We start from the raw sequence: 23327 nt of genomic DNA, 5'->3' as shown, positions 1-23327 counted from the left end.
GATTGCCCCAAAATGTACCTAGGGTTTCCTAGCTCTCTATCTACAGCTGAAACCTGGCATCCTGCAGCTCATCTACAGTTGCACATTGGAAACCATTTGTGTGCCTCTGTCTTCTCTTTGCTTGCTTCAAAAATCTGACACACTTTGAGTACAACTCATGATAAATATTTAAATATTTCAAAATGAAAAGAGCAAATACCAGTGGCCAGACCTGGCAGAAGTTAGCTTAGATCTGAGCATTTTTTTAAATTCAATGCAAAAAGAAATCTGGATCCAAGATTAATAATGAACTTAACATGAAAGTCTTTTTCTTTCCCCTCCGGTTTACATCGTACACTGCTCCCTTCTCTTCCCTGGCCACTGCCACCTCAGGGAGCCACAAAGCATGAAGGTGCCACTGCCCTACCAGAAACTCCTGAGTTTGCCTCACTTTGTACATTTGAATCGGTCCACTGCACTCAAGCTTGCCCTGGTCCCTGAGGACACATAAGTCACTGCAGTAAGCACCAGTAAATGAAAGTTTAACATCTGCGTGGTGCAGAGTTCAAATGGCAAATGAACTTTGTGGGGGGGAAGAGGATTATGAGCAGTTAAGAAACATAGTTTAGGGTATGTAGCAGAGTTAAGCATTTCACTAATCCATGGAGAAGGACAGCTTTGGGGATCAATTGAACCAGTGGCTGAAGGAAGCTGACGTACCCTTATTTTAAGCATCCTACTTTAAGAACACTCAGTATCTTCTCTAGTCACTTATGTGACATGCAATGTTGTGACCTGCTATCCAAAGCACACTGACCAGCATAACGTTGCAGACTAGCTGAAAATCCAGAAACACAACATCCTCCCACCCCCATTACCCTGTAGGGCACTGTTAGGGATCCCCAAAGCAATGAAGCTCCAACACCACACATGGATGTCAAGACACTTCCCCAGCTGAAAAGGTTATATAAAGGACTAAGCACCGTTTTCTCCTGCCCAGTATGAAGAGATGATCCAATATTCTTGGTATCCTTTTAATACATTTTCTTTTACTTAATCTCCCTTATAGGAATCATTCTGTTTGCAGACCCTAAAAACCTCCAGAATAGCACCATTACGCAAAGAACAAGGAAGCCTCCTCCCCCTAGGTCTGCCCATCTACAGGATGATCTCTGTAGTGCCACAGGGATACTATGGACAAATTAAAGCAGAATACCTAAGGAAAAAAGCCTGAAACCAGAGGACCTGTGCTCTAAGAGCACAAGTCTCTAACATTTAGCTTGAGTGTACAGGCACTGTCCTCTAGAGTAGCAGTCCAGCAGTGCAGGACTACAGCAGGCACAGCAGAAAACTCAGCTGTGGGTCAGGAACACATGGGATACTTTGTAAGAGGCTTCACACAGAGGAAGATATCACTGAAAAGACAAAAAGTTTCAGCCCATGAACAGCTGAAGTTCAGTAAGAATATCACGGTGACTACTCTAGAGAGTCTTAGTCCTGGCAAACTTCCAAGTCAGGAAACTACAGCCTCTCCGAAGCAATTTTGAATGGCTGGAGTTGGAGGAGCTTTCCTTACTCCTACCCCATTGCACACAACTGCTTTGAGCTCTGTGCATCCACAGCAGAGACAGCTGCCATTTCTTAGCAGCAATGGGCCAAAATACTTAGGTGGTTGGAGCCTGATTCTCCAGCAGTTCTACACCAGTAGAACTACCTGTCCTTACGGAGGAGATGTCAGTTTACATCAGCACAACTGAGAAGGGAGAATCAGAAGGTCATGTTAAATGTTTAGGAGGAAGTGGAGGTTATAGGCCATGTTCAGCCTCACTGGGGAACAAATGTATCCAAGCTCTGGCTAGAAGGATGGGGACTGCGAGGGAGGAAAAGCTGTAGACACAAAAGTGCACAGGGATTGCATATGGGTGAAATGTGGGCTCTTGCAAATAAAGCAGACACCACAGAGCTCCCCAAAGCAGACTTTCCTAGAAACCAGATATTATCTTTTTGATACTCACCCTCATTAGACAGCAAGTAATAAAACCTGTTAGTGAAAAATTCATCTCCCCTGCCCCTTGCCCTGGCCCACCCCCACCACATGCCCTCCTGCTCTGATCCTCTCTCTCTTCTAGGATGGCTGCGATTTGTTCTGAGAAGCGACAGGTTTATAGGTTAGCCGACACCTTCTCTCTGTGGAATTTTAATTAACTTCTCCCATCGTCAATATGTTAAGGAGCAGGGTTCCCATTATACGAGGTCAGCAGCGTGTTTCAGGCCCTGCTATATCAGCCGTCAAATTGAAGAATTAATGACGTGGCTAATTGGCTCTAATTCTCCACACCCCCTCCCTAAAATATGGAGGGGTAAGGGGGGGTGAAGAAGGGTGGGCTGGTGGGAGAGGCTGGTACAGTCCACAGTCTCATAAAAAAATGAGAGTGCACAACTGAAGCCCACCACCTCCAATTTATCACCCTGCAGGGTGGGTGGGGAGACTGAGGGTAAATATTGTGACAGACAGTGTGCACAAGCATGCACACCAAGGAGAGGAACACTGCCCTGACAAGAGGCCACGCCACTAGGTCATCACTTAGGAGCAGGAAGCAGAATGCCACTGGCCTCTAACCAGCCACAGTGTCCGAGCCAGAGCCTGTCTGCCAGGAAAGGGACCCTTGCAGCACAGAAGACAGCAAACGGCTTCTATCTTACATCTTGCAGTGGCACTAATGCACGTGGCACTTCTTCAAAAACACTAACTGTCTCAAACACTTGGAGCAAAAGAACAAGGTAACAGCAAAATCATAGCAAGCCTGGAGTGTCATTTCCCTGATAAAGCCATTAGTTCTGTACCACTAAGTTTCTGCTGATTGCAAAACAAACTTGGAAATCTAACAAGGACAGCAGTTGTGGACAGCATTTTGGTTTTACACAAGCCTAAAATTCAGTTGTTGCAGACATCACGTGATCAGCAACAGCAGCTGTACCTCCCCTCCTCCTTGAGGTATGCTGAGGAAGAAACTCTCTTGGATGCAGACCAGTTTAACAGGGAACTAAAGAGCCAGATCATTGCTGGTTTGTGTAAGATTTTAACAGTGAGAGTTTCTCAGGTTTTCACTTCCTCCAGAACAGCAGCACTTCAAAGAACACCCTGGGAGACACTTACATGTGTTGCACTTGTCTCCCATGCTGAAGCTGCACTTGTAGCATCATGCCTGCACTAGAAGCACAGAGATACAGGCAACAGAGGCTGGAAAACCACATCCCTGAACTCCATCTTTGCCAGTTCAACATACTCAAAAAAACTGAGTTCTAACCACTGCATGCAGCTCTCACGAAGGGACCTTTTTGCTCAGCATCTCTTCTGCCAGAGAATGAGAATACAAGTTGGCATCTTTCCAGCACAGAAAATCTCAAGAGGATCCAGCTCACTATTTCTAATCAGCAAGTCAGTGTTCCTTCGTCAAGAAAGAACGAACAGGTCCCACATGAGGCACTAAGAAGAACCCAGGGCCACTTTCACAGCCTCTTTATGAGGGGATCACTCCACTGGTACAGGAAATAAAGACCACATGCTCTTCCCTGAGCTCCTGCTGCAGGCACAAGCACCTGATCAGCCTCCACACAAATCAAGTCCCTGAACTGTCACACTGGTGCCTCAGAAAGATTTGTGGGCACACAGCCTATCCAACTCCTTTACTTCTCTCTGCTGAAAACTGGGAATAAAGAGATCTGTTACCTTAATAATGGGCTGATAGCAATGGACCACACTCGATCCTCTGTCTGCACTGTATGTAGACACTGACCAACTCTGCCCGTGGACAGGGACCAAACCTAAAGAGAGAGATGCATGTTATGCCACATCACCCAAAATTGCAGAAGGAAGGATGCATGCTGCTAATGTTGTGTCTGAAGAGCTGCCCAAACTGCGATGCTTACTTTCCCGGTGACCCTCTCCCTGAATTCCAATTACTTATTTTGGGGGAGCAGAGCCTTCAGTTGCTGGCAGAAACAAGCACTTGAAGTCACACAAAGAATCAGCTCATAAATATGTCTTTCCACCTCACTGGTAAAAGAGAGAGCACTCCCATCACCACTTGCTCTCTAAGGGCAGCTCTCAACACAAAATCCTCATCTTCTGTAGTTAAATAAATGACAACTAGGATTTGTTCAAATCCGTTCTCTTGAACAGTGTGGAATGTCTTAGAAGCATCCCTGAAAATTTTCCATTAATATTAACTACAAAGTTAATAATTTGCCAGCCTGTAAAATAATCTTCTTTTATAAGATCCCGATTAAGACCAAGTTTCAAGTGTACCCCAGGCTGTTTTCAAATTGGCTGCCCTTGCTCACTGACAGTATGAGAGAATTCCTTCCCTCCCCCAACAGTGCAAACATGCACATCTCCCTCCACCAGTTCACCCCTTTGTTTCTGGGCCCTAATAAAGGCCCCAAAATTCTTGCTGGGGCCTCTGCCAGTGGCCCGCATTTTCTCCACCTTGCCATCATTCCTGGCCCACAGGACCCAAGGCCCCCCCAGCTGTCTGTAACCAACCCCCAATGTTTTGCTTCAAGACTTCAAAGCACGGAGTGCCCTATTTGTTTGTTTGTTGATAATGCCCAGGATTGCAGGCTATTCTTGTCAGCAGGGAATTTAGCACCTAGTGTCAGCAAAAGCAGCAGAAAAGCTTAACTCCTGTAAGGCATCCCTATCTCCTACAGGTTAAAAATATTGCTCAGAGCACACTATCTGCTGCCTATCACACAGGAATGTACATTAGCAGCTCTTCAGGGCTTAGTCCTAATCAACACTCAGCAGAGCCCTCAATAGCTTAGACACTTAGAGCCCCTTTAAAAGGTTGGTAGGGATTCCCTTCCACCCTCCAAGAGTCTCATTCTCGCAAACAAGACAGCCTACAAAAGAGATAATAAAAAATAAGAGGTGAACATCCCCAGAGTATATACTGTGGGGAGAACTGGGTGGGCAAGATCTCACACTAGCTCTAAGAAAAACAGCTTGAAATTCCCCTCTGGGCTTCAGGAATTTGTTCCCAAGGTCGGGGATGTCTGTCCTCCAGCTGTCAGAGAAGCAGCAAGAAGGCACTCTCCCAGAAAAGAGGATCCACAGACCAGACAGGAGCAGCACCACTAAAGTGTGAGACAAAGCAGCATCAAGGTCTTGCTCCCAGGAGGCAAACAGCAACCCCAAAACTGCCTTTTGCATCTGAACATTGCTCGCTTTACTTGGAAGCCATTTTACTCAGGAGTACAACCGTACAGAGGGACCAACAAAAATAAATTGGGTCACGCTGCATCACACACTTCCTATAAAACTTTGAAAGAGAATTTAAGTCATTCCTTGCTTCAACTTCCCCTCTTGAAAAACAGGAATTAACTGGTTTTCCTCTTACCTCTATGATATAAACCAGGGAGCAAGAGTCTCTATCAGCCTACCCAGAGCAAAAGCCAACATACAACATTCAACATACAGCAACCACTTCCAACAATGGAACAAGTGGTTGTGAAGATACTACAGGTACTGCATCATGCTAGCAGGATAAGCGTGAAACATCTGTGTAGAGCTTCCTAAACTGATCACACAGAGCTGATTACAGCTCAGAAGAACAACTCTCCAGGTCCACACATTGCAACAAAGCATTGCCAACCAGATCCAGAAGGACAAAAATCAACAAGATCCCGCACCAAAAAGAAATAGTCAAAAATTACGTGACAGGACCCACTGATGCCAGCTCGAAGTAAAAAATGGGAGCTAACAGTACTTATAGTCTAACTTCATTCCTGGTTTGCAAACCAAGAACCAATAGGGGAAAAAAAAAAAAAAAACAACCAAAAAACAACAACAACAACAAAACCTCCACACACAAATAAATAAACAATGAAATTAGTAAATAACCATAGATTTGGAAAATACATCATCCTATCCTTACAGAGATTGAATATATAACAGAGAACATGTTAAACCACATTGCAATGTTAAATCACAAAACAAGGATGGGTTTGAGACTCATACAGCAAATTTGACACTAACTGGCATGCATCTCCACTACAGTGTAGAGATGTACAGGGAAAGAAGCAAAATATTAGCTGCTGCCTTCTGCACTTCCAAGTTTAAGCCAGCAGCTGATGCTGTAAATTACTGCCAAATCCCTTTCTAACAAGCCTGGCAGAGCAAGCATCTTTTCAGAGGCAGGAGCCAAGATAATCAGCATTCCTCCCACAAGGAGTGCAGGGCTCACAACAGTTCTGCCGACACTTAAATATCCATGGCACAAGACCTCTGAAGTCACCTCTACAGCAGCACCTGCTGAAACATTCCCTGCTCACCTTCGCTGTTCGGTCCCGGGAGCCGCTGACAATGAGGCCACCTTGGAAGTCCACACAGTTCACTTCCTGTTCATGAGCAGAGAATTTGACACTGTAGGAGCCATGGATCTTGTGAAGAACAATACTTCCATCTCTGAAAAACAAATCCACAAGCAGGGAAGCTGTATCCCTTGATATGCACCTTCCACTAATGCTTTGGAGTGCTACAAAAAGACCAGGACTGGTCTTTGACAGCGGCTGAAATTCATGCAGCATTATTAATCCTCCACTCTACACACATCACCTGTTCTCTTGCAATTCCACATCTGGCCAGTTAAAACCTGATCTGATGCATATGAAAATTTTCCTGGTTATCTTTCCACCCTTCACTTTGTGTTGAACTAGAGAAATGATAGCAAAGCAGCCATTCCTCCTCCTACTGCTTTGAGCTTGCCAGAATCCTGTCTGTATGCTGAATGGGTGGAGTAAGAGAACAAGTGAGAGGACATTCTCACCCATGTCCAAGCCCTTTCACTCATTTCAGAGCAGCTGTGCAGGGTGCTGTGCTTTGAATTAACTACACAGACATTTTGACCTTTTTCAACCAACACAGTTACTGGAATTCTAAATGCAAGCCTTCATTTTCACCCGAATTTTGGTCTACAGTTCAAAGAGGAGAGTTCCACTATACCAAGGGCAGACAGCCACGCTTATCTCTCCCAGTTCTGTGGTTAATTGTTGTGTATATTTTTAAAGTTTTAGCTATTAATGAAAGTCTTGTTGCTCTGTAAGTGTAAAAGGCCAGTCAAATGCAAAATTAATTGGAGAAGTGTGGGTGTGCTGGAAGGCTTGGCAGTTTTTCCCCTCTCCACAATTATATCAGTGGATCTAATGAATACACACTTGTCTCCAGAAAACTTTCTGCAGCACTGCAGTCCCGGCCAACCAGCAGTACTGATTATTAGAACAGTCTAGTTACCCTGGCTCTAACAGGGAAAGAAATGAAACTTGCACAGCAGTCAGGTTTGCCTGATCAGTCAATCCCAATTCAACAATCCTGTGGCCATCAACACAAGTTTACAAGAGCAAAGGACACTTTTTAAAGTCAACTGTATGAGACTCAGCTCCTTCACTGCTGCAGGAGAAGCCTTTTCAGGCCAGAACCATTACTAAAAGAGAGGAAGCAGCAGCAGCAGCTGACCACAGCCAAACATGAGGACACTGCATAGCAAAACTCGCCCCTGTGCTCTGGGCTGGAGTTACACAGAATCTTCCCAATGTCAGTGGCAGAACCCTTGGGCTCCTTCATTCACCCAACTTACCCCCCTCCACTGACAATGTGGGAGTTGACAAGAACAAAGCGACACACGTCCTCCTGATGGCCAGAGAAGATGGCTTGAGGGTGACGCTGCAAACCTGTCCCCTCTGCACAGAGGTGGTAGGCATGGATGTTCTCTGCTTGAGACAGGTAGAGATACTCGCCATCCAGTTCCATCCAGGGCATCAAACTGCAAACAGACAGCAGGTTGGGAGCATGCAGGAGTGGGGAGAAGAAAACAAAACAAAACAACCTCACACAGAAAAAGAAAAAAAAAATTCCACGTGCAAACATATCAACAAAAACAAATGCCTGCCCAAGAAAAGTGAAGCTGGAACAGCAGGACACATGCAAAAGCAGGGCTTAATATGGCAGCACAGCTTCAAGTGAAGCTTCTCCAGCAACATAAGAAGCAGATTACGTTGCTGGCATTTTTCTAACCAAGAGCTGAGGAGAAGAAGCATGGAATCTCCGAAAGAAAAGATGGCCAAAAGTCTAGTGAGCATAGATAGGAAATACTTAAGGGCCCCTGAACCTGCACATGAGCTCTGTACTTTTTAAGAAGCCATACTCTGGTGTTGGTGAGCTATGCTGAGCATTTCTTTGTTCCACACTCGTCTAAGCAGGAGAGCATGTCACCAAAATACCGCAGATGTTCCTACAGACAGAAAGACACCTGCCTCCTGCACTCTGAGACTACCCAAGAACTTTATGGTCATCATACAGAGAAGGTCTTTTTCTACATTCACACCTCTTCCCCTGCTGAGCTGTAAGCTGCAGAGCAAGCTCTTGATTTCCCTTGCCCATCTTTTAGAAGAGCCCATACACCCTTCTGCCCACTGTTTTATGTGGGACAGTGGCAGGTCTGTACGGACAGGTTCCAGGCCAAGAGCAGTGGAGCCAAAAAAAACCTATTCCAAAGTATTTTGAATACTGATGTTACATATGGAAAAAATGCTTTACTTTCTGGGAGACCAAGAAGAAAAGAAGACACTCAAGCAATATCTGAATCAAGTCTGCCATCTCAAGAAGTTTATCTATTCTTGAAACAAAACCAAAATACAGAAGAAAACAGGCTACAACACACACTTAAGCAGCGAGATCATTGTGATATAGTGAGGCTAGATAGAAAAACACATGGGACTCATGTCCTATGGGACATGGATGTGCAAAATTGTCTCTGTTCTGCAGTCATTGCCAAGTGCACCAATGTCCATGGAAACACCGAGCAGATCCAGCACCTTTCTACCAAGCAGCCTTTCAGTTTTCAAACTATTCAGGAACAAATGGCTTTGAAAGCAGTGGGGCTTCTCATAAAAACCTGTCTCCCCCTTTTTTTCAGATCATTTATCCTCAGAGGTCATGATTTTCTGTGTCATCAGAGTCATTACACACAGCCATATCTTGTAACATCACAATGAACAACCAGAAACAAGCAAGAGGACAAGATTGCTCATTAGACAGAAGGTTCCTGCTTGTTTGTATTCATCTCCAGTAAGAGGCTTTTAATCACATGGACAAAGTAGTTGAGTTTACACTATTCATCTGGGACTTGATCATATACATGGAAAAAGTAAGAGGGATATTTAGAGTAGGAGCTTTGGGTTTAGGCAGGCTTTGATTTCCCCTTCCTTCCTCCACTCCTACACAGTCCTCTAAAAGCAAGTGAATATCCAGCTTACCCAAACTACAGCCAGTTTCTGTGGCTCTCCTTTTGCAGAAGTTTAGCTTTTTACCTTTTTCTCTGGCTTTTTCATAAGGAGAAGTAACAAATCTGAAGCAGGATAAATGAAAATTAGGGGATGCCATTTGGATGGCGGCCTCATTAAATCAGTCCTTGCCTTTTCACTTGGGAAGCTGGTTCAGTAATGATCTCTAATATCCACAGAGCCTGTCTTCACAGATGGTTGCAAGCACTTCAAAGGCAGGTATACAACCTGCACCAAAATCCACTCTGCTCATTACAGCTGTTCCCAGAACTTTACACAAGAAGCGGCACATTATCCACCACTTCCATCTACACAGCACAAAAAGGTATGAAAGCTCAGTAGAAGGCCCCTGCTCTTCAGCAGCTAACAAACCATAGTCTTTCTCATTCTTCCTCCATCTAATGATGTGAAGGCTGAAAATTTAGGTGTGCTGCTCAGACAAGAGACCTATCTTACACTTTGCTTTGAAAGCCAAGTACACCTTTGCAAACAAGAATTTAATAACAAGCTCCTATCATTAATGTCAAATACCCTATTTTTTTTAAGTGAAGGAGCAAATGGCAGGTGAATGGCAATTAGCGTTTTAGATTTGTACATCCAAATCAGGGACCAGGATAAAACACAGGAGACAAAAAAAAATTTTTGAGGGAACACCTAAGTCCATATCTGGGATCAAGGTGAGCTCACTGTGAGAGCAGGACAAAAGATTGCTCATGGTATACAGCAGTAGACACGAATGCAACAGTTAGAAATCTGTAGTAACAGCTGCTAAATGTGACTAGAATTGTATAGATCAGAACAAAGAAACATCCAAATTACTAAGAAAGAAACTCCTGACACTTAGCACAAATCCCTAGGGCAAGGCAGCATCTCCAGTTACCCCACACCCAGCTAGCCAGCAATAGCCAAAATAAGCCAGCAACAATCACTCATAAGACCCCATGGAACACCCCAAGGAGCAGGAAACATCTCATTTCAGGGCACAGGCATACACCCAAGGCCCCACAGCAGTAATCACATAGCAAAGAAGAAGAGAAAAAAGCTACTTGCTTGCATTTCCATTTCAGGACTGTCTCCCTCCTGCAGCGTCCGTGCCTCCAGTTCTGAGACACCTTCACCCTTTCCTTCACTGGAATGCCAGCAGCTCTGCAGACAGAGGAGAGGTGAGATTAACAATCAGGACCAATGCCTTCGGGACAACAAATGCACTCAAAATAGTCACAGGTAAGCTCTAACCCTGGTTCCACGATGATGAACCGAGACACACTGACGGTGCCAGAGCCACACTGTAATGAGCACATTCATGAGAGCTGACAAGAAAGGAACACTGACAAGAGTGGGGGATTACCAGCAAAGAAAGCCACCTCTGAGGATCACAAACCTTAAATACGATCAAGACTTGACCAAGTATACTGAATGCAGCACAGTTCAGACAAAAGATAATCCAAACAAGATGACACAGAAAGAAACCACCAGAAGAACCAGAGATACAGGACATCACCCTTTTAATAGAGGTTGACAAGAGCCATTTAAGACAAGGATAACACCACACAAGAACAGATGGAAGAAACACTAGTCAGGAGAAACTGAAACAAGATGCCAGAGAGTATCTATCCAGAAGGACTAGTAAAGAAACTGTTCCAGAGTCTCACTTGTCTAACAATCACATACCCAGATACAATAATCAGAAATCAAGATGTGTTCAAACCAAAGATAAAATACATTCATATGTATAAACCACCCAATGCACACACACCCCAAGAAAAATTACCTTTTGCAGCAGCTCACCAGAGGACAGAGAATTCCAGCATATTGCTGGAAAATTCTCTCTTTACTAAAGCTACTAAAAGAGAGACTGTAGCTCATAGAGCTGTTGCTGGGTTACAAATCAAAGTTATTGGAATGAGCTGAGACAAACCAAGATCAACACTCTTCAATATTTGACAAAAAGTAGGTACCACAGAGACCTGGGACCAAGGTCTCCTTAGAGTCTACATGAATACACCCAGTTCAAGCAGCTGTTCAACACCTGTTTTGTTTTCATCATCCAGAGTTGATTAAAGACAGGAGGAAAGGCAGCTTTAGTTCCCATCTTTCTCATATCATAAATCTAATTATTCAATATCCTTGCTGGAGCTACTTAGGTAGAAAAGATCAGAAAACTACAAATGAGAAGAAACTCTAGAATTTATCCTTTGTAACTAGGGGTTATGAACCACTTACTAGATTACAAGAGTTTATCCCGCTTTCATGCATTCATACATTTCTCAACAGCCAACATTCCCAGATGCATAGGGAGAAGGCAAGATCCTTGAGAGATGGGAACTGGTGCCTCATCAGAATCACTTTCCTCCTCCCATCCCTATAGACCCTCCAATTCACTTCCCCAAAGCAGCATTTTTGGGTACTCTGTCATTTTTAAAACAAAGATTAGCTCCCTGTAAATAAACATCTCCTGTGGTTGTTAATGGGTGTAGGAATCCCTAACCTGGCCCTGGGGTCTGGCCAGATTCTTATTTTCCCAGCCTTCCTTCCATAGCCTCAGGCTCCTTTTTTTCTGCTCACCCTTCCCTCCTCTTTTCTATGCTTTCCGGCACTTAGTCACCATTATAATTTGACTGCATTCCTGGGCATGAGACCCATTTTAAACAAAAACAGAAACCACACACAGAAAAGCTTTTCATCCTCTAGAAAGCTTTGCAACTTTACGTTTATGATCAGCAGAGCCACACCAATTAAAACTGAATTTAGAAACCTACAAGCTTTTTCATAGCCATTTAAAAACAAACAAACAAAACCAAAATAAGAGTTAGACTAGGCTGCAGGAAGAGGAATTCCTTTTTTAAAGGGAGCACTTGCAAGAGCTCATGAGGCCAGATAGTGTCTGAGATGAGGAATGCATAGTACTGAAAAGTCAGGTCAGGTCCACTCTCATCATTGCTTATTACTCTCCCAGACAGAGTTCAGGCTCTCCGCCTACATCCCATTCCATTCATTACTCCAAAACACTTCTCCTCCCTACACTCAACCCTCAGTTAAGTTCTCCCCACGTACAGATTTTAAGTCACCAGCTTGCACACTGATGGAAAACACACTCATGCCACATCCCCCTCCCAACACATGCTGGTCCAACCAGACATTCGGAACTAAATGCATAAACCCTACTAAGACTTGATGTAATTTCCAAGGCTCTGAAAAAGGTGACTCCAAGGTCAAAAAAGCAGCCTCCATCTTACCCTGCTGGTCCCTTTTCTAGCGGGCCTTGACCCTCCTGCTGCTGAAAATGGAAGTTCTGAAGAGTCACACGTTGGCTCAGCCCAGGGTCCCAGTTCACTACTGCAGTTACTCCTGTAACAGACACCTCGTTCTTTCCCACATATCAACAGTTCTTGTCTGGAGGGGATGAGGGTTGGGTGGAGAGACTATATGGGGGAGGTCTGATGGGATTTGGGAGGGGGGTGGTGATGGTGTTGTTTTGGTTTTTTTGTTTTACTCTTAATAGCTATATTTTTCATGAAGCATTCCTCCTCCATATAGCAACTCTGGATCCAGCTTATTTAAACATCTTAAAAGTATCCTCCTTTTATATCCCAGACATTTTATTTATTCAAAATAGATGCAAGAAAAGGGACAGAACATATGGAGAAAGATGATGTAGAAATTGGACTGATACATCCCGCCCCTTTGCCAATTATGGGGCAGCAAAGATTGAAGCACAGTGTTGGTAAGAGACATTCAATCTCTTATATCAGAAGTTAAATCGAGCCCAGTTATGGAATCAAGTGCTGAGATACCATTTGATCATTTGATTTGCTTCCTCAACAGCACCCTCCAGAGAAACTCCCAGAATACATAAAAAAAGAGTGATGAGTACCACTGCAAATCATGAGAGCAATTCTCAAATCTTAGAAAGTTAAAAAAGGTATCACTGTAAAAAATTAAGAAATTGAGAAAAAACTCCTTTTCTCCCTTACAAGACCCTGTTTAGTTTCAGTCATGATCAACACACTTTCTACACTTGCAAACTTTTAAGAATTTTTCCATGATGACCTGAGGCAATCAACAGACATCACACATCTGCACTGAGTGGTTGACTCAACTAGATACCTCTTAACTTCAGCAGCTGTGTTGAACAGCCAAAGATTCAGGAGACTAAACCACCTTATGAAGCCAAATGCTATATAAAATGCTATGGAGGGAACACTATCCACTGGCCAACAAATACCTTGATCTTTCTTAGTATACAATCCAGAAAAATACTAAGTCACATTCTTAAAATTTCAGCACACGCTTAAGTACTCTGTGAAATCAAGATCTTGGCATTTGTGTTCCCAGAGAAGCCACCCAACACTGAACTTCAAGACTGCTGCAGGCTGACTCACTGGGGAAGGACTGCTATTTTCAGCAGGATCTGCACAGGCCTGCATCAGAAAAGAACTGAGGTACAGTCCAGCATCCTAGAAGGATGACAGGAAACAGGATGAAGGAACCAGTGAACACTGATTATGAAAACAACGAAATTCAAGCAAAATGTTCTTAAAGCCCTTTAGAATGCATCATTTTACACCTCTGCTAGGGCATCACAATTATCAATATTTGATAAAGTTACATTACTCAGGACATACAAGGTTGTCTTTGTTGTTATCTAATTATCGCCAAAAAGCGCTCTATCGGGATCCCAAATCATAGTGCAATACATGTTTCTAACTGTATGCACCCCTGATGGAGTCTCCCTTTACAAAAACTTTGTTATACTAAGAAAGAGAAGATGAGCATTTCTTACAGCCTGAGAGAGAGCTCCAACAGAAAAATCATCCCAAGCAACCTATTATAAAGGATTTTTCATTTCTCCCTTCCTACCTCTCCCCACCCTACAAAAAAGCAAGAAGTATTTTGCTCAAATTATGAATTTCCTCTCTTTCTTGGCAGAGTTACCAAAAGAAATGTAATATTCCTTCTGGAGCCCACTTCCCAGCTGCTGAAGTAAGAGACTGGAACTGTCCCCACACAGCACCACTGACCCAGGTGACCTCAGGTACCAAGGCAGTTGCTGGCCTGGGCCCCAAAAGAAAGCAACAAAAGAATCACTCAGCCAAGGCACATCACCTCCTAAAGCTTCACCTCCAACAGATCTTGCCTTCAACGATCCCCTCCCCATCCGAAGTCCTTTGCCACCAGAAATGGTATTTCTGCAACAGCAAGAGCTTCTGTGCTGTACTGCATCCCGGGGAGACTTCTGCTAGCTGTCTACAATTTCAGCATGTGCCAAAACAGTGGTGTCTGCAACAACATAGACCATGTTACAGAAAATAACACCAACATGTCATACCGTGTATTTACCCAGCTGCATGCAGCACCCTAACCCACCAAAGTCCTTGATGTTTTGCTACATTTTAGGTACTGAAGAGCTCATCTGGAAATACAAGTCTGCAGAGACCTGCCAAAACTGAATTTCTTCTGTGGACAAAATATGCTGTGTGCATAAAAGCTGTCACCAGCCTGCTGAGGCCTAACTGGAAGGGTCATACAGAGAACAAACAGGTCACACTGGCTAAGCCCCACTATCAACCTTGGCCCTGTGGCAAGGCTGGCTAACACAAGGACCAACTGCGCTTATTTGTGTAGTCGGCACACACCTGTTGGCTGGCAGGGTCTCAGTGCAGCTACAAGTCATGGGCCACCAACAGCCAGCCAAGAGGGAAAAGCTATTTATGTCAGGAGCCCCTGTTGCTGTCCTCAACAAGTCAGCTAGCTTTCAAAATGTCTCTTCCAGGACAAAAATTCCAACTGAATTCCTTTAGCACATGACCCTTATTTAGCCTCCTGCCATGTTCAGCCTGTGCTCTGTGCTCCCCTCTCCCTACGGGACAAGGGCTCAAATAACTCCAAGATGGAAGTGAGCTCTACCAACTGTTCCTCACTGCTCCTTGCTTCCTCTGCTGTGTCTATGCCATCTCAGATGTTACCAGGCTGTCAACTGCTCCACCAAACAGCTCTTGTGAACAAGTCACCTCATGAAGAAGGCAGAGGCTGTCATAATATCCAGAGGTGCAAACAAATTTCTGCGCACACAGCAAGGACACACATTTTCACAAAGGCTTCCCAAAAAACCACCACCACCAAGACTGAGCCAGGCCACTCCGCCATCAGATTCCCTCTTCCTTACAAGTGACTGCAATAGGATATTGGCTAGAAACTCCAGGCAGGGTTTGGACTCTCTCAGGGAGTTGCGTAGGCTTTTTGGAGACGAAATCTGGGTTTCTCCAAAAAATGCACTGCCCTGGAAAGATTATGAGAAAACTTGAAGCTGCTGAAGAGGTGCCATGTGTATCCTGATTTGAAAGAGTAGGTTGTCAGGCCAGTACTCGGATAGAATGAAATAACCCATAGCAAGTCCAACAGGGGTAACAGCGACAAACAAAGCACACATATTTTAAACCCTGAACTACAAAAAAATCTTCTTCCTCTTTGAACTTGTGAAGATCTTAAGGAAAAGTAGGCAGGCCTCATAGAACTCTTAGAAACAACTTCACATTCCCAGAAAAAGCAGCAGTTTCAATGTTGTGGAGCTGTCCTGGCAGATCTGTCCTGCTCAGCATTAACAGTTTAAGACAGAGTAAGAACAAATGTAACAGCAGTTTATAAAAACCACTGACTTTTCCCACACAAAGCAATAGCTGCATTCCCTCTTCCAAGCTTTTTCTGCTACTGCAATATCCTCCCCAGAGTATTCCCCTCTGCATCATCTGCACCAGTTCATTGCCTCCTTCATTTCTGTCTTAAAGTAATGAAGTTTTGTTTTAAAAAACAAGTTTTAAAAGATGAAGGAAACTGAAGCAGCTTTACAAGCATTCAGACTCCCTCCCCCTCCAGTGGTGAAGGCTGAGGTCTCCTATGATTTCTGCAGTTTGTATTTGGATTTGACTTGCACAGATTGGCCATTTCCTGCTCCTGTAGGTGTACACATTTTTCCAAGATCTGGGGAAAACACAGCTTTTATTAACTCACCAAAATGCTTACGCAAGCTCTTAAATACTCATAGATGATAAATCTGTCCATTAATGAATCTGCTTCTCTGAACTGGAGAATATACCGTGATCCTAGTGGGCAAGGCAGAGCAGGAGACAGGGAAAGAGAAAACATGCAGTGGAACATTGCTATATTTTGACATCTATTAATACGTTACAAAGAGCAAATTGTCAAGCTATTTAGGTTCCAACTTTTAAGCTGCCCTCTAAAATTCCTTTGTAACAAAGAGGAAATAAGTTTAGCCCAGCTGCAACTTTATTCCTTTCTTCCATGCCTTAAATAAAGAATCACCTCGCAATGAGCTCTTTGCTTCTCCGATTTCTCCAGTCCAAGGTGGTCCAGCAAGCAGGCCCTGGATAAAGGCTTAAAGCACCCTCTGCTATTCCTGGCTCTGACACTGACCTGCAGCACAGAGGGCAGCTTGGTTGACATCTCCCTGCCTCTCCTTCCCGTCCAACCCTTGTTTACCCTGGCTATTTAGGCAGCAAGCTCGTCAGGGCAGAGACTGCTCTTGCTGGGCCTGTACAACAGCTGGCAAAACAGACACAGACTACAGGACACAACTGTAATATCACTATATCACCAAAATCCTCAAGGGCTTTGTGTTACTACTCAGCCACAGTTCAGCTGCAGAAAGTGTTGTTAAGACTTAACTTTTCTGTGATATGCTGCCACACATTTTTGAAACGAAAAAATCTCCTTTCACCTTACATCGTGAAGACATGGCTCAACTTTTACTTGAGCTGCTTCTATGACTGAGTAAAGCAAAAATCTTACCATAGGGACTCTTTTTACCATCCTACAAGGTCTTGTAGCAGTACAGGTCTATACGTAAGATCAGCTTGTCTATACAGAAAAAGTGACAACCTGATTTGCAGAGACTCACAGTTCAGGTGCCAAGAAGCACATCCATCTAAAGCCACCCTATACTTCCATAATAATGACACCATATTCTATTGAACATTAGTTACTGCTGATTTAACAAAGAAACAGCACATTTGTAACACTGAGATTGTGCTTTAAGAACACTTCCAGGTCAGCCCCTACCATCCCTAACATACAGTGGCTCAGGTGGATGTGAACCTAGTGATTCCCCTCTGCCAAAGGAAAGAAGTGTACAGATACACCCATCAAAGCAAACTTCTTTCTTCTCCTGCAAGTGCACAATTGAATCCATGCCTTAAATACTTAACTTGGCTTACATCTGTAGCTCCCATTTGGCTGAATCTACCAGAAATGGAAAATATGAAAGATTGTCAACGTTGCAAATATGCCTTTCAGCATAACTGCTAGTGTCTGGGCTCAAGTCCACATCTTCCTTTGACATCATTAGCAACTTAATTTAGTATCATTTAAGCATAAGCTTGTGTCTAGAGATAACCACAGCTGGCAATTTTTAGAAGTATGTAGCCCAGGTGAAAATTTTAAAAATTAGATAAAAGGTGGGTGGTTTGTTTTGTTTTTTTTTTTCTTTAACATATAGTACTATTTTTCTTCTCCATGATCCTAACAGCTAGGGGTTTGCAACCAGTTTCTTATCAATTTTACCTCTTCCCTATTTTGGCAGAAAGAAGTCTTATAAGCAAGCTGACTGTGCAAACTGTGTTTTTAAATACAAGATAAACCTTGTTCCTTCTGATCCTTGTTGTTACAATTATCAGAAGATACATCCAACAGAAACAACATTTTAAAGAAATATTGTCATTTTCAAGTTAATCACCTTTTTAAAAATGGGAAAGTGGGGGCAGGGGTTAAGTTTCACACGTATCTCTTTAGGCTCAAATTTATTGCTATTTACAAAGCATTAACAGATGGCTTATCAAAAGACATTTAACAGCAGAAATGATCAAACTATTCTGAGATGGATTTTTGTTTTAAACTGTAAATACTCCCTAGACTAATTTTTAAATTATGCCAGCCTCCCAGGGACCATCCGTTTAAGACCTAATTTGAGAACCATGCATGTTATTTCATTAAGCATATTAACCATAAATGGTTCCTGCCTTTGCTTTCTCAATTGCACACAGTATTGCACAGAAACCTCTCAAAAGCAAAAACTAGTGTTCACCTCATGCAACATTAGTCAGAACATGCAATAGAAGCTTCAGCTCCACAGTCAGTCAAAGCCAAGCTTGACAAACTCAAGAGTTATTCCATATCGCTAAGAAAACACAGTTATCAAGAAGGTCCAGCAATCCATCATCTTCATCACCATTCTATTTACACAGTAATACTTTAGCCTAAATACCTACTCAGCTCAAATTTAACCTCCAATGAGCACTCTACCAGCTTCCTACTTAGAACTGCTATTATGAAGGATGGTGTACCCAGAAGCTTGCCTAAACTCCCTTCCCAACTGGTACTGATTACTCAAATAAAATACCGTATCTCTCTGCAAACCTTACTCCCTCACTTGCAAGAGCAGCAATCTGGGAGACTGCTCTTGATCTTGGAGACACACATGAGGAGCAACTGCTACAGAAGAGACATGGACAGTTAAAACCCTTGAGTTGCCACAGAGACTATTAAACTCTTCTTCAGCTAAGTACAGATTTTACAGCCGTACAACTCAACACATGCATCCATACTGGTTCTTCCGTAGATGTTCAGATATCCAGACTTCCTGGTTCTGCAATATGTCCTTGCCTTTTATCTGTTGCCAAACTGTCCTACCCTACTGGGGTAAAACTCCTGCAACTGCCCCCAGATGCTGGATCTCCACCCCAGGAAAACAAGTGTTTGTTTTTCAGGCACTCTCCATAGGATTTGGTACATTAATTCAAGGAACTGGAGACTGTCTTAGCCTTCCATGAAGTCAAAAGTAATTAAAGGAATTATTCTCCAGATACATCTCAAGGTTTCTTCATAACCACTTGTAATGTAACTTGGTGTGTTACCCATGATTGAACTCCCCAGGACCAAGGAAGTGCTGACCAATGCTAAAAGCAGCTCTCAGTACTGGAGTTGTTTGAGGAAAACTTGAAAATAGGACACAGCACAAAAGTACATCCTAGAATTACTAAAAAAACCCCTGTTCATAGCAAATCTAACAGCACTGAAATCCCTGTGAGTTCATGATACTCAAGCAGCCTCCCCTTCTCTGAAACCCTCTGACCTAGCAAATCTCTGCTGTAGCTGTTTATAGACCTTCATTCCTCCACAGGAGGAAGTGGTGGTCCTTACACACACTGCACCTGCTCTGCTGTACACCTGATCCCTCCTGCAACTGAAGGAGCAGAGTATCACCTTATTCTTAATGAAAAATACAGAACTTCATTTCCTCAGGAGACAAAATCATATATCACAGTAGACAAGAGTCCAACGCACAGCCATTCCACAGTGCTTATTCCTGCTGACTTCCAAAGGAACTATGCTTAACTTCCAACCTGAGAACACCAAGCAAGTTGAAGTGCTGCCCTGAAAACCCAACACAAGGATTTTCAGCAGCACCAAATTTCTGCTCCTGCCAGCAGAAGCCATAATTGTTTCTCTAAAGTCTATACATTGATGAGACAGCAACATCAGACAGCAAAATGGGGTAAAAACCTGCTATCCCTCCTTTTGAATCATGTCACCACAGTGTTTATGGAAACAATACTGAGTCACTGCATAACAAGCAAGATCCATGCTGGCAGCTAAGAAGCCATGGGAAGGGATTTGTAGATCCTAAGAACACAAACTTCTCTTGGGATTCTTAAATGAGGAAGGAGAGCCCACTTTGTGAGGTTACCTCCAAGTGGCATTTGGTACACAGCCGAACTTGAGAGAGGAAAGGCAAACTCTGGATCCTCACCAACCACTGCCAAGGTGCAAGCCCCAAAGGGACTTTGTCTAGAAAGATGCTGGTGTCATACACACTGCAAAGCCTAGAGAGCCTGACCCTATTCCTAACCTGTGTTGTGCTGTTGAACTGGGGGAAAAATAAAGACCCCAGGAAAAAAACCAAAAAACTCAAGCATTTCCCATACACAAAACTTTAAAACACAGAAGCCATGAAAAGTCCAGAAGTCACTTTCTCTGTGCCATCACCATTTATACCAGCAAGCTCCTCTATGAGAACCTAAGACACGTGTTCCTGCAGGCCCACAAAAGCTTTCACCTAAGAATGTACTAGGCCCACTCTCCAGCCTTTTCCCAGGATGCCACCCCAGGCCTTGCTCACTTGCAGTTTCTTCTCTGAGGTGTTTTCAAGACCACGGTAGGGATCACTGCTCAAAAGTGCGGAGGGCATGTGGGGGTACAGGATCCACCCCAGCTGCACACAGCAGCTCTGCTCGTCTCCTTGTGCTCCAAGTTCCCCTAGCCTGAAGCCCCTAAACCTCAGTGTTTGGAGGCATCTAGGGACCAAGAAGATCACAAAATCACGGAATTATTAGGGTTGGAAAAGACCTCTGAGTATAATCTAGTCTGACCTCCCTGCCAAGGCAGAGTGACCAAAAGGAGGTTACAGAGCCATGAGTCCAAGAGGGTTTTGAATGTCTCCATGCCTTCCCTCGGCAGCCCATTCCAGTGCTTTGGCACCCTCAGCATAAAGTTGTTCCTCATGCTGAGGTGAAACTTTATTTCATGCTTATGGACATTGCTACTCGTGCTGTTGCTGGCACCTGCCTTTGAGATACTTATATGCATTGATGAGATTTTTCTCAGTCATTTTAGATTGAACAGGCCTGGTTCCTACAGTCTCTCCACACAGGGAAGATATTCCAGACCCTTCATCATTCTTCGTGGCCTCAGCTGGACCCTAACCCCATAGCTCCTTGTCTTTCTTGTGTTGAGGAGGCCAGAACTGGACACGGCTCTCCAGACGTGGAGAGGGCCTCACGCTCCAGCACTCCCGCTGAGCCTGACAGTGAGACACGCCGCGAAGCCCCCGCCACGCTCGGCCGCTCCCTCGCGGGGCAAGAGTCGCCTCCCCCAGCCCCTCCGGGCAGCGCCGGGGCTGGGCCCCGCCATCCCGGGGTGCGCCATCGGCCGCTCCCTCCCAAGGAGGCCCTTCCTGTGCCCTCACCGCCCCTCCTGGCGCAGGGAAAGGGCGGCGCAACCGCGCTTCGGGAATGGCCCCGCGTCCCCCGCCCCTCGCGGCCCAGCGGCGGCCGCGCCAGGAGCGCAGCGCGGCCCTGGCAACCGGCTGGGCCGCGGCATCCCCGGCCTTTCCTGGCCGCCGCGGCCGCCGCCCCCCGCCCTTCCGCCGGGAAGGCCGCGCTTACAGGTCGGTGCCGAGCTGGGTGAAGCCGGAGTTGAGGCAGCCGCGGGCTATGCGCCTCCAGAGGACATCGCGGCCGCTGAGGAAGCGCAGGCGGCGGCAGACCTGGGCCAGGCGGCCCAAGGCCTGCGCGTCCAGGTAGGAGCAGATGAGGAGCAGCAGCTCCTCAGGTAAGGCCCAGAGTGGGGAGGGGGGGGAGGCGGCCCGGGATCCCCCCTCCGCCTGGGGGGATCGGGGGCTGCCCTTCCTCCCCATGGAGCAGCAGCTCCCGCCCCTCCTCCCCGGGAGCCGGAGCTGCTGCTGCCCCGGGGAGGCCAAGCCATGGACGGGGCAGCCGCTCCCCAGTCACATGGGGCAGGAGCCGCTGCCTGTCACTGCCCCCTCCGGGGGAGGAGGCGGCTGCCGGGACCGGAGGGGGCACGGGCCGCCGAGCCCACCCTCGTTAGCGGATTAATTCATTAACGGGAGCCGCTGGGACTCTCCCTGTGCCCAATTGCCCTCCCCCACACCCCCTCGCAACGCCACGACCGGCTCACGGGTCCGTATCTTCCGATCTGGGATTAGCAACGTCACCTGATCCGAGTATTCATTAATAACGTGAGCAGTTAATGGTGGGGACGGTGATCCCAGGTAACCAGAACATCTGCCTCACCACCTGGAGCAACACCAGCTAAGTACTGCACCCCTGCAAAGGAAGTTGAACAGCAAGGTGATTAATGCTCCTTAATTATCCTTGACCAGGGTCAGGAGCGCCTGTCACCCACGAAGTGACAGCAGGGGTCATCTGGTGCCGCACAGCGGTTTTCAACACTCCCAGATTCCTGTGACACATAAAAGAAAGGGTCTTCCCCACGTAAGAGCAGGCCTTGATACAATGGATTTAGGGCTGGCTTTTCACCAGAGCACTTCACTTCCTTGCAGTCCATTCCCCCCTCCAGAGCTCCACAGAGTGGGGTCTGAAAAGTGCTCGGAGTTCACACGTGTGTACGCATACACAAGCACACCACCTCGAAAGAACAGTTCATAATAACTGAGTCATTGTTGCCATCCACAGGAGCCTGGAGTACTGACAACGCAGAAGGATTCTGGTCCAAAATGGCAAAGTAGCTCTACACAGACAGTACAGCAGGAAAATATGAGTCTAGTGTTGTGCTATTCTTTCTTATAGTACTTTCCACTCTACAGAAGCCTGAAATGCTGGGGAAATTTTGCCGTCAGAATAAAAAAAAATAGATAAATTATAAGAAGTTCATCATCTGCCTAGAATGCTTTGAACAGGTATCACTTAGCCACCACAATCTACGTCTCATTTTTCAGGGTGGAGTAGGATAATAAATTTCAGCATATAATGAGGTTACCATAGCATACAGTCCATTTGACAGTACTTGCATCCTATTCCAAAAGGTCAACTTGCCTGTCTAATCTCAAGCTCCCAAATACTGATATGAAAGAATCACCAGGTGTGGAAGCCTCGTATTTTAGAGGTTCAGAACTGCCGGATAAGGAGCTCTCTGGTCCATTTACACTGAGTTTTAATATACCCTGGAAGTCAGAGAAGTTTCAGAAGGCAGCACATTTTTTTATCAGCATTTTTAACGAGTGATGTCTGAAGTAATCAAAAATTCCTCAACCTGAGTTTGAGCTCAGATGAAATAACAGCACATCTAGTACAGGACTTAAGTAGCCAGCTGAAAGGGAGGTGATACAACAAATTTTGCTTAAGATTATGGAAACTTTGTGTGAATGCAGTTTTATGTCAATTTCGTATCTTTCT

The 23327-nt window shown here is 44.9% G+C and overlaps 1 protein-coding gene across 1 annotated transcript in view; it reads right to left on the bottom strand.

Moving 5' to 3' along the window:
• The window catches only part of FBXW4 (F-box and WD repeat domain containing 4), a 59120-nt gene extending 37218 nt beyond the window's left edge, over positions 1-21902 (bottom strand). The window contains exons 1-5 of the mRNA XM_040072024.2: positions 21558-21902; positions 10372-10467; positions 7617-7802; positions 6316-6448; positions 3710-3804 (exon numbers count right to left, since the gene is read on the bottom strand). Of these exons, the coding sequence (XP_039927958.1) occupies positions 3710-3804; positions 6316-6448; positions 7617-7802; positions 10372-10467; positions 21558-21808 (761 nt within the window). The 5' untranslated portion in view covers positions 21809-21902. The remainder of the gene's footprint in view (positions 1-3709; positions 3805-6315; positions 6449-7616; positions 7803-10371; positions 10468-21557) is intronic.
• Between the last annotated feature and the right edge of the window lie 1425 nt (positions 21903-23327).

Source organism: Hirundo rustica, chromosome 8, assembly GCF_015227805.2.
Source record: "Hirundo rustica isolate bHirRus1 chromosome 8, bHirRus1.pri.v3, whole genome shotgun sequence".
Lineage (NCBI taxonomy): Eukaryota > Metazoa > Chordata > Aves > Passeriformes > Hirundinidae > Hirundo > Hirundo rustica.
The sequence above is the reverse complement of the archived record's forward strand: the minus strand, read 5'-3'. Positions and strand labels throughout refer to the sequence as shown.